The following is a 12,320-nucleotide window of genomic DNA, read 5'->3' as shown; positions in this document are numbered from 1 at the left end:
TAAATAGGGAATAAGTTGCTATTTTTATTGTACTTACCTTTAAAAAAAAGATAACTACATTAAATCAGCTGGACTTTTGTTATTAAAAGCAAGTAATATACTAAAATAAAAGTGATGTGCTGTTATATTTATTTGCCGATGTGGCTCATAGACATTGACTGTATACAACATTAAGTAGTCAAAATGAAAAATTCACAATAAAAAAATAAAACATAATTTCCCCATAGACTTGACTAAGTCATACATACCACGTAATATTACAATAGGTACCCTGTTGTTATAAAATACTTAGAGTATAAATAATTTATAATTCTTCATATTCTTACCCCCTTATTACCCCAAACTTAAAATATTATTCCCTTATACCTACAAGTACGTACTGTAGAGGTACCCTGTTGTTACAAATAGGTACGCTGTAAATTCGGTTTATTTACGCGGTACTTTGCGGGTCGTAAAATAAAGTGTTACCCAAACTTACAAACCAGCTTACAGGAATTCAAGCTCCAACCTGAAAAGACACGTAGCAGTAAGTGTCACTGTGACACCTATTTGAACACTAATAATGGTAATTTGGTAACTATGGGCATTTTTACCTTATTGTAATACTATTTCACACACTGTACGGAGTTTAATGTCATATGCGCTCTTGTGCAAGCAGTAACAAATCAACACACATTCACATCTGCACTTTCCATATCCTTTCCCCACAAAACTAAACAAACTTTGAACAGCATAATATGATGACTTGAGTAGTTTTTTCATCTAATACTTTTTTACTCTTACTCAAGTAACTAATTAAATTGTTTACTCGAATAAATGTTTGTATGAGTACTTGTACTTTAACTTGAGTACAAATTTTGGGTACTCTACCAACCTTTGTGTATTAATTTAGTGTTTGTACACTTGAGGTATCTTTTCTGTCAATAATGTGATGCTACAGTATGAGATTCAGCACTCTCATAGCAGTTTGCCATTCTGAAGAATTTTGTAACACTGACACTGAAGAGTTAACCATGTATAATGTTAATGACAAACAAAAATCAAAAATCAGAATAGTGATCAACAAAATAACATGAAAAGCTTCATGCTGCAATGCATGCTAGGTATCAACAAATTACTGTACAAATTTTATCCAGAACTCCCAGAGTGGCATGAAAACAATATGAATTTTTTTACTATTATCTTTGTCACCATTGTTGAGATTCATACTCTGATTCTTGATGTTTGTGTGTCTAATTTATGCAGGGGCTATTTTTTATGTGCACCGTTTTACAAAATCCTTCAGAATGACAAACTGCTATGAGAGTTCTGGTCCTTTTACTGTAGTATCACATTATTAACATAAAAAGGATAATTCTGATGAGTGACCAAACACTAAATTAATAAATCAGCTTTCTAGATGGTGATGTTTGACATTATATTAACCACCACCAAAGAGTTGTATTATTGTCTTTTCTCTGCCATAGCAAACATGTCTTAAACACACAAAGCAGCCAAAAAACAACAACTAATAAGCTAAGGGTCAAGGGTCAAGAGTCAAGTCCAACTAAAACAAACACTGATCGCCATAATGACAACTTTAAATGAAACAGCCAACATCTAAACCCAAGTTCAGAAAATAACTCTACAAGTAAGAACAACAGAGATGTGATAGAAAGGATTAAGTTGCAGATTGCACTGCGTCAGTGTTACCTTTTATGTAAGGTTGTGACAATATATACCTGTACACCCAGCAGTGTACATTTTTCACACAACTCGCTGTGAATTTTTTTTTCCTGATCAAACATCTAATGAGCTGTAGCACACAAAAAGTTATAATGATGCCAGAAGAGCCACACAATTTTTTTTATTTTATTATTTATAAACATTGTTTTGTTCAATGATTTAAATACAACAACATACATATCAACATACCTGTATTTCATTGCCGACACATCAACATGTGGTTATTAGGAATTGTTGTCTCTCTTGCAAAGTATCAGTAAGTGTGTCCGATATCATCCAGTACCGTGCAGACTGACAGGGGTATGACATAAAACTAGTGCGATTTGAAAGTAGATCTGTAATAAGAGATAAGTCCAAAAGAGTCGACTTCTCAAGTCTTGGGGGGGGAGATTTGACTCCAAAACAGTAATCACATTCTGTTTCCAAATCTGTATTTTAATATGATGTTATCATTCACTAAAAGCACATCATTTGTAGTTGTGATTGGCACAGACCATAGAATTACATTTTAAATACTAATCATGTTTAATGTGAACATCATAACCCTAAGCTTTTTTACATAGTTAAGCGACATCTCACAAAACATGGGTTCAACTTTTGGAACGCTCTGCAGACTGACTAGTGTATGATATTAAAGTACTGCGAGATTCAAGAACAAGCTAAATTCAAGAAACGTACATCTTCTGTGAACAGTCAATAGTTTGTATGAACTAATCTTTATCACACATTTGTTGACATGCACCCTGTACTCAACAAGCCAATATGATGGTTCCTAAAGTCAATTTGTTTACAGAGGGGTTGTGAAATAAATATACACTATGTACTGCATGTATGTATATATCTATACCACTAATTAAAAAACAGCAAAAAAGTAGTACTTGCTGATAATCTGTATGTTTATGACTCACTAATGTTAATGTCCACACAGGCCTAAATCTGTGCTTAGACATATAAGGTTACAGTAGTTGGTATATTGTTAAAATAAAAGTATTAAAATAAAAAATATTAATGTGACATTTTTTGACTAATATGAGTTTTATATGAAGTAGTTTTAAATGTATGTCATGATATCATGAGACATATTTACCTGTATGTTATTTTTTTAGTTCTTTGTAGTTAATAATTACAGCAGTTTCTGCAAAGTAACATACAAAGTCAAACAAAGTAAAGGTTGTTTTTTAAATCAATTATGGGACACAGGCTTTCTAGTGCAGTCCAGTTTGGATGAGACAGCAGTTGGCTAAACAGGTGGGACGTTTGTATGTTCGAACGAGAAATAAACACATTGTTGAGTAGCTAAAATAAGACCGCATAAGATTGTTTTGTTCATTACTGTTGTACTAAGAGAATTATTTGCTTTTGTGTTTCATAATGTTGAAATATCATTTTTTCCTCAGGCCCCGAAGTTAAAAAATTTGCTCAACGTGAAAAGGAATCATGGAAAGGAACATCATGTTGTGGATTTTTGCTTTGGTAATAGTTCATCCAATCGTTCATGGAAACCAAGAGACTCCTGTCAGTGATAAACTCCCGTCATTGTTAAGGATGAACAATGATTTTGCTTTTCACCTGTACAAGAGGCTTGTTGAAATGCCAGAGTATCAGTCCAAAAATATCTTCTTCTCTCCATTCAGTGTGTCCAAGGCCCTTTCTGAGCTGACTGTAGGAGCTGGTGGTGACACCAAACATCAGCTTCTCAATGGCTTGGGGTATAACAGCTCCTTCTTCAGTACTGATGAAATGCATGAGTTGTTCCACACTCTCTTGGAGGACATTGACCATAGGACAGGGGTGGACATCGATGCCGGTACTGCTTTTTATGTGAGCGACAAATTTAAGCCGATTCCTGAATCTTTAGAGAAGATGAAGGAGTTTTATCACTCAGAAGGTTTTGCAGTTAATTTTGGCAAAAAGGAAACTATCGATGAAATTAACAAGTATGTGAAGGAAAAAACACATGGGAAAATAGATAAAGCTGTTGATGATCTGGATGCTGATACTTTGATGTTTCTTCTAAGTTACATATATTTTAAAGGTAAACTCAAACACACTTTAATCACATATTTTTGAGGTGTCGTTGTTTCAGGTTCCTTACGTTAACCAAACTCCTTTATCTCAAGGAAAATGGGACATACCATTTAATCCAAGCAAGACCAGGGTGGATAAATTCTACGTGGACGATGAGACCGCAGTTTCAGTCAAATTCATGCATCAATATGAAATCCTCAAAGTTTATTATGACATGGATCTCTCCACCAAAGTCCTCTGTCTTGACTACAATGACTCCTTCTCCATGTTGCTGGTTATCCCAGAATATGGACGAATAATTAAGAACATCACTTATCTGGAGAAAGAAGTTTCTAGAGCGCACATAAAAAAGTGGATGGGAGCTGTCAGTAAAAGGTTAACAGAAACATTCCTCAATAATTTTAAAACAAATATTTTTTACAAATTGATCAGATGTTTAACATTGTGTCTCTGTCTTTCAGAAAAGTTGACATCTACGTCCCCAAGCTCTCTCTTAAAACATCATATTCCCTGAATGATATTTTGAAAGGAATGGGAATGACTGATATGTTTACAGATAAAGCTGACTTCTCAGGATTTACTGAGGAAAGGATGTTTGTTTCAAAGGTACACTAAATAAATATTTATTTGTTTTACATGTAATGCTTTGATTTTATATTCATCATTAAAAAAACAGGACACTGGTGTCTTCTGTTATAATATTTTGCAAAATTTCTAGTCATTTTTATGATTTATTTTAGGCTGTGCATCAAGCCTCTTTGGATATAGATGAGGAAGGAACCACTGCAGCAGCAGTGACAACAGTTGAATTCAGACCAATGTCCTACCACCCACTGAAGATTTTGAGTTTCAACCGTCCATTTATGATCTTTCTTATCGACCAGAAAAATCACAACATCCTGTTCATCGGAAAAATTGAGAATCCAACAAAAAGGCATTGATACTGTATTACAACTGTACAGTAAATATGTTTTTATTCATCATTGTATAAATATTGTGGGACACCTCTGGTTGGCTATGAAATAACAGTAACGGTCTTTGAGCCATGATTTTTTCCAACCTCTCTAGCATTTCGATAAATGTGTTTCTGTGGTGAATATACCTGCCTGGTGGCTTCATGATGGATAATTAAAAGGATAATGTAAAAGCAGATCTACTCGGTGTGATCATTTATGTAACTATCAGCTCTAGGGCAAAAAACAAGGATGAATTTGATTGACTTTTTATGCAAGGGCTATACACCTGAATTGGTTGTATTATCATATCTCCTCTGCGTGCTAGTCTAATAACATTCCTGTATTTAATTCCCGACACTTTAACGTGGTTATTCTCAATTGTTGGTTCTCTTTCATGGTATCAGTACTGTAGGTGTGTCCGATTTCATGCAGCACCATTCAGACTGATAGACGTATGACATAAAAGTAAAGCAATTTTAAAGTAGATCTGTAGTAACTGGGTGACGAGTCCAAAAAAGTCGATTCCTTGAGTCTTAGGGTCGGATTTGACTCCAGAACAAGAATCAAATTCTGGCACAGACCATAGTTTCACATCTTCCAAGAACACTTAAAGGGGCCATGGCATGAAAATCTGACTTTTTCCATGTTTAAGTGCTATGATTGGGTCACCAGTGCTTCTATCAACCTAAAAAATGTGAAAAAAATCAACCCAGTAACTTTGGTAAACCATTCTATGCAAGCGCCTGAAAAATAAGGTCATTTTATGATGTCATAAGGAGATGTTATCATAACAATACACCTTAATCTGCACTATCCAACCAGGGCACAGCCATTTAGTGCAGAGAGAGAGAGAAAATAATTCACAGCACAATTGAGTTTCAATTGCAACAAACCACCATCATTGGATCAGTTTTTGAATTTCATCAGCTCATTTGCATTTTAAAGGACACACCAAAACGGCACATTTTTTCTCACAACCCTCAAAGTTTAAATTTTAACATATTCTAATAAATTAACTATATAATATTTTGAGCTAAAACTTCACATGTGTACTCTGGGGACACCAAAGATTTATTTTACATCTTAAAAAAGTCTTGTGAGTGTTTCAAGTGTGGAGAAGAGGGCCGCTCCGACGTTGTCGTATGTGGAATGATATTAATTAATGAACTTATGTTAGTTTATTGTTTAAAATGGTCCGTTAATGTGCGTTTCACATTTGTAACCCGTAACCTTTCGATGTCATGACGTATTACTGAGGTTGCACTGGCGCGTAACACGGATAGTGCAAGACCAGAAGTTGTGGTTTAAAAATACTTTTTTTCCTTTCCAAAAATGACAATCGCTTTGCAAGATAAGCCCCTTATGTCTTGGTTGGGATCGTTTAGAGACCTTTGAAGCTGCGTTGAAACTGCAATTTTAATTTTAAACTATTGGGGTCCAATAAAGTCTTTTAAAATGAGAAAAATCCTGGAAATTTTTCCTCAAAAAACTTAAAGGACAAGTTCGGTATTTTACACTTAAAGCCCTGTTTTCAGATTGTTTATGGTGAAATAGAACGGTTTTGACTAAATTTTCGACATATGCGGCTGCCCTGAGAATTTTCGCTTGTTTGCGTTTCACCTCACACCTCTACAATGGGTTTAATGGTGCACTGGAACAATCCTTCCTAAAATGACGTGAAACTCACCGAGTGGTCAGGGGTGTTCACTGATATGCTCACACAAAAATCGCTGCAAAAGATGCTTTCCAACAGGTGTTTTAGCATTCGTTGTTAACTTGTGGACCTATTTTTCCAAACGCCTTACACCCGTACATTCTTCCGCTTAGAGCTTGAATAATAGACACTCCAGCCCAGGTGGTGGTGCTAATCTGCCATTGCCAATTGCAAGAATAGAAACAAAGTTCCCGGCGCGGAGTAATACCGTACCTCACAGCACATCTAATACAAGTCAATGGAGTTGGCAAAAACTACGATAAAACCTGTTGGAATGCGTATTTTGCAGCGAGTTTTGTGTGAGCATACCAGTGAACACCCCTGACCACTCGGTGAGTTTCACGTCTTTGTAAACGAAAGTTTAATGCATTTTAGGAAGGATTGTTCCAGTGCACCATTAAACCCATTGTAGAGGTGGGAGGTAAAACACAAACACGCGAAAATTCTCGGGGCAGCCGCATATGTCGAAATTTCAGTCAAAACCGTTCTATTTCATCATAAAAAATCTGAAAACAGGGCTTTAAGTGTAAACAACCGAACTTGTCCTTTAAAGGGGACAGAGAATGAAAAACCATTTTTACCTTGTCTTTGTTGAATAATGGTAGTCTATCCACATTCACGAACATACAAAAAGTGCTAAGCATGCTAAACATCTCAGTCTCATAGAAATTCTTCTTTTAGAAATGTCAGCCAGAAAACGGCCCAATCTGAAAAACTGATGCTTATGACATCACAGGCATCTAACTGCCCCTCCACTTTAAAATAATTGGCTACATTTTTTGAGTAGCTGCAAAGTCAGCCAATCAGTAATGAGATTGCAAGTTAAGCCAGTAGGGGGAGCCAAATGGGTGCAAAACCACTTGTTTAAAATCCCCCACCCTAATAGAGCTATCTGAGAGATGTTTTTAGGAAGCTTCTAAGGCATTACAGACCCAAACAAAAAAATTTTTGTCTAGTCACATCACAGAACAAGAATAAATACCCCGTTCAATCATTCTACAGTATGTCACCTTTAATTTCTTCTCGACTGAACAAAGGACGACATCGACATTTTGATGGTTATGTGGGTGAGTAATTTATCTAGATTTTAAGAAAGTGGAATAATCCTTTAAATGAGGCAAGGGTGTACATTTAAGCATTCATTTTAAAGCATGAAGAAATTACTGTCCCGGAAACAAACTTTTACATATGCTATTATGATGCTCAAAGACTCATTTTAGGTATACAATTATCAACAACAGAGATACTTTAAGTAAAATTCTCACTGTGATTGAAATAACTGTAAATAATTTATAATAAAATATATTTGTACCATATGTATCCATCTACTGTAGGTGAACCCTATGTGGCAAGTATTGGCTTAATTGTTTTGAAAGCCTGTAATGATTTGTGTGTTTGTGATTTAATCAAATGGAAAAATGATCGGGACCGATACCACGGCTTCAACTCATGATCACTACTAGGCATGCAGACTCTGGTTCAATGATTAGATCTTACTGAGACTGAAGGTTAATGGGCTGCTCTCTCTTAACCCAGCCTACGCAGTGATCTGTGTGCATTTCAACAGCATGTGGATCAATATGAACTCATCTTTATCTTTGTTGACTGTACCCAAATTTTTGCTACCCACAGAACATTATAGGTTCTTAACCTGGGAATCACAAGACAGTTCCTAGAATTCTGCTATAAAGATATAAAAATGAGAAAATTAATCAACTGTTTGGTTTTCGTGGTTTGGTTTCTTACATTGGTAGCATTTAGCCCTGGTGTCCATCAAGATCAAATGATTGAAAACAGCCATCCACACCAGTACCAAGGCAACAACTTTAAACTACCTGAAGTTAAACTTTGATCTGTGTGGCGAGACTCTGATTTGAAGCACATCAAATTCGTCTTACTACTGCTTGTCAAGTTCATAAAACCAGTGCAGCCATTACAAAGTTTCATGTTACATATGGTTTCAAATTATTCATTAATTTCTATGCATAATGGAATAGGCATTCGCCCATGCTGACCAAAATGTATACTAATTTCTAAATTTACAGTTAATATGTAAATTAGTGACTAGTTGTCATATGTGTCATGATGAAATGCACACAGTCACTAGACAAGATCAATTATCATCAATAAACGCGATCATACCGCCATTTGTGTGTGTGTACTCAATCTTACTTTAATTCAGTCTTAATGAATTTATTAACCACCTGGAGTCATATGGATTACTTATATGATGGATGGTTAAATGTGCTTTTTGGAGCTGAAACCCCCATTTATGTTATTGTTTAAGAGCCACAATATAATTCAATATAAGTCTGACTATGTCCAGTTAAAGAAAAAAAAATCATATAGACTACGCTTCGGATGGCATGGAGGTGAATAAATTATGTTTAAATTTTTACTTTTGGTTTAACTATTCCTTTTAATTGGGTGGTTGTACTGATATCTCCACCTGTCAGGGAGTTTTTATTGATTATACCAATTATTGTTTACTCGGAGTAGTTAATAATTGCAGTGAGTAAACAGAGTAAAGGTTGTTTTCTGATACAACTAAGGGCCATTGGCTTTATAGTTCGGGTCAGTTTGTGAAAAGTGGAGGCAGCTGTCTGGACAGGTGGTAAATTTGTGTTAACATATGAATTGTACTTTATAGTATATATTACATCATTCAGTATTGAGTTCATTGAAAAAATTATGCAATGATTAATGACAAACTATAAGCTATGTTCATCACATCTTATAAACTGTTTAGGACGTCTTTGTGTGTCACCAAACTATTGTAAAACTCTGTTTCTCTTATGTTTCCTCAGGGCCTGAGTTAATAAATTAGCTCAACAAACAGGAATCATGGAGAGGAACATCATATATTTGTGGATTTGTGCTTTGGTAATAGTTCATCCAGTCGTCCATGGAAACCAAGAGACTTCAGAGAGTCCTCTAAGTGAAAAACTCCCATCATTGTTAAAGATGAACAATGATTTGGCTTTTGATCTGTACAAGAGGCTTGTGGAATTGCCCGAGTATAAGTCCAAAAACATCTTCTTCTCTCCATTCAGCATAGCCATGGCCATTTCTGAGCTGACTTTGGGTGCAGGCGGTGATACCAAAAATCAGATTCTCAATGGCATTGGCCATAACAGCACCTTCTTCAGTAATAAGGAAATGCATGAGTTGTTCCACAGTCTTTTGGAGGAAATCGATGAGAGAAAAGGGGTGGACATCGATGTGGGTACTGCTGTTTATGCGAGCGAAGGATTAAAGGTGATTCCCGAGTTTTTCGAGAAGATGAAGGACTTTTATCACTCAGATGGTTTTTCGGTGGATTTCGGCAACAAGTCAACTGTCAATAAAATCAACGCGTATGTGAGCGAAAAAACACATGGCAAAATAGATAAAACTGTTGAAGAGCTGGATTCTAATACTGTGATGTTCCTTCTCACTTACATCTATTTTAAAGGTAAATTCAGACATAATAGTCACACACTCTTGTAGTTCTAGTGATGTAATCGTCTCAGATCCCTTTCAATAACACTGCTCTTGTTTCTTTTTTAAATGTTTTCTTTTTTAAAGGAAAATGGGACATGCCATTTAACCCAAGCAAGACCAGTGAGGGCAAATTCCATGTAGATGACGAAACCAGCGTTCCAGTTCAAATGATGCACCAAAGCGATTTCCTCAAAGTTTATTATGACATGGATCTTTCCACCAAAGTCCTCTGTCTTGACTACAATGACTCATTTTCCATGTTTTTGGCTGTCCCAGATCATGTTAAAAATAAGAACATCAATGATCTGGAGAATGCTGCCTCTACAGAACAAATCGAAAAATGGAGGAAATCAGTTTTCAAAAGGTTCAAAAAAGTCTATATTAAGAGCTCAGATGCAAAAATAATAGGTTGAATTGAATAGTCATGCTGCATTTTTTTACAGTGTGCTTCTGAATTCTGAATACCCTAAGGCTGGGATTAAGTGGATTTGAAGTGAAAGTATTTAACGAACATATAATATGTGCCAAGAGCATTCGGTTAATATCATTATCTCATTTTTGATTGTGGTGACGTTTAGTGGCTGTTGCATCTGAGTTCCTCATATGTTCTCTTCTTACTATTTTCTCCTTACAACTCCCTGAAGCAACACGCATTGAATACTTAGTTTTAATGTTAAGGGGGCGTGTACACCAAAGCGTTTAACCATGTCTGAAAATGCCAGGCAGACATCGAATGTAGGCGTTTGCCAGCTTTGTTTTCAGCTGAGCACTTTGGTTACCATAATACTTCTGGTTTGTTTAACATTCGTTGAACGATACGACAGTTGGTTGTTGTAATGTTTGTCCCACCCCTCCTCCACTGTGATTGGACGGCAGAGTGAGAAGTGACAATGACGAGCTGAGCGTTTGACACAAAGTTTAAAAATTTTCAACTCTCTGCACTGCGCATGAAAAGAACGCCGAGTGCGGGCACTCAGGGCGAAAAAATTCCGAACGAATCCAAAGTTTTTGAAAAGCGCCGCGCTTCCATTGGAAACAATTGTAAACATATGCCGGCTGGCCGCGTAAAACGCTTTGGTGTGCACGCTACCTAAGTCTTTCGATCTGTCTTTTATATCAGCACTTAATGACAAAATATAAGGATTTTTCTAATTATGTACTTGTTTTTGTCTTTCAGAAAAATTGACATCTATGTCCCAAAGTTGTCTCTCAAATCATCATATTCTCTGAATGATGTTTTGAAGCAAATGGGAATGACTGATATGTTTTCAGGCAAAGCTGACTTCTCGGGAATTTCAGAGGACAGGATTATGATTTCAGAGGTTGACCCAAATCATCTTAATAAATATTTAGTTGTTAAACTAAATTAGTAATTTATTCATGAGTTTGATATTGCAGAAATTTCTGTGCAGAAAAAGAATTGTAAGTAATCTTTATGATTTTCTTTAAGGTTATGCATAAAGCCTCTCTGGATATGGATGAAGAAGGAACAACAGCAGCAGCAGTGACAACAGTTGAATTCAGCAGAATGTCTCTTCCAGCGCAGGATATGAAATTTGACCGTCCCTTCATGGTTTTCATTGTTGACCAAAAGAACAACAACATCCTCTTCTTTGGAAAGGTTGTCAACCCAGCAGATTAGAGTCAGCACATATGTTAAAGGTCCACCTTTCTGCTGAGTTTAGATCCAGTCCAGTCAGTGAATCAAGCTCTTTGAATTCAGTTGAAGATTACGGCCAAGTGTGTTGGAGCAGGATCTGACTACATCTTTGTAGAAAAGTGGACCACCAGGCTAAATTAATGATCTGGAGATTTAGTTGCAAGATCCGATTCCCGGATTAGTTATATATGTCGAAAAAATATTAAAAATTTACACCACTGCTTAAACAGCCTTGTGTCTTACATTACTTAAGAACTACATTTGTGATATTCCTCATGCACTACAATTCTGGAGCAGAAGACGAATCTTATCTTCTAATGTTATACCAAGCTCACTTTTCATGATTTTCACCAAAAGTTCATGTCCAAACTGGTCTCAAATGTCACTCTATAGCTATTATAGCCATTGCTTTTTTAACACAACAGTAATAACTATTGTCACATTGAAAATAAAATGTCAAATGGAAATGGAAAAAATTACAGTACTGGTGCATAGAAAGGCATAACTCATCAACGTTTGTCTAATTCTTCAACAAATCCAGTGGCGGGTACAACAATGTCTAAGTTTTACATTAAATATTTATTTGAAGGCTTTACAATAATATACAAAAAGCTATACGTTAAAAGCTAAAACGTTATCATAACGTAACATGTTATTCGTTTTTAAATTCATATTTGATTAAATCTGTTTTGCAGACACTAGTATTATCGCACTTAGATTACTGATCTGTGGTCAGGAACTACAAAGAAGAATA

General features: G+C 35.8%; 2 protein-coding genes across 2 annotated transcripts; both read left to right on the top strand.

Annotated features, from left to right (window-relative positions):
- The first annotated feature begins 2,839 nt into the window (after positions 1–2,839).
- LOC135732317 (alpha-1-antitrypsin homolog) lies at positions 2,840–4,905 on the top strand. The gene is made up of 5 exons (XM_065250263.1): positions 2,840–2,973; positions 3,123–3,760; positions 3,846–4,128; positions 4,215–4,359; positions 4,494–4,905. The coding sequence occupies exons 2-5, from the start codon at positions 3,163–3,165 to the stop codon at positions 4,692–4,694; spliced, it is 1,227 nt and encodes a 408-aa protein (XP_065106335.1). The 5' UTR covers positions 2,840–2,973; positions 3,123–3,162; the 3' UTR covers positions 4,695–4,905.
- A 3,980-nt stretch (positions 4,906–8,885) lies between these two features.
- On the top strand, positions 8,886–12,033 carry LOC135732316 (alpha-1-antiproteinase-like). Its single transcript, XM_065250262.2, has 5 exons — positions 8,886–9,034; positions 9,231–9,877; positions 9,991–10,270; positions 11,084–11,228; positions 11,357–12,033. The coding sequence occupies exons 2-5, from the start codon at positions 9,268–9,270 to the stop codon at positions 11,546–11,548; spliced, it is 1,227 nt and encodes a 408-aa protein (XP_065106334.1). The 5' UTR covers positions 8,886–9,034; positions 9,231–9,267; the 3' UTR covers positions 11,549–12,033.
- Positions 12,034–12,320: the final 287 nt, after the last annotated feature.

The sequence above is a fragment of the Paramisgurnus dabryanus genome, chromosome 5, assembly GCF_030506205.2.
Source record: "Paramisgurnus dabryanus chromosome 5, PD_genome_1.1, whole genome shotgun sequence".
Taxonomy (NCBI): Eukaryota; Metazoa; Chordata; class Actinopteri; order Cypriniformes; family Cobitidae; genus Paramisgurnus; species Paramisgurnus dabryanus.
Note: the sequence above shows the minus strand (reverse complement) of the source record. Positions and strands in the feature narration are given on the sequence as shown.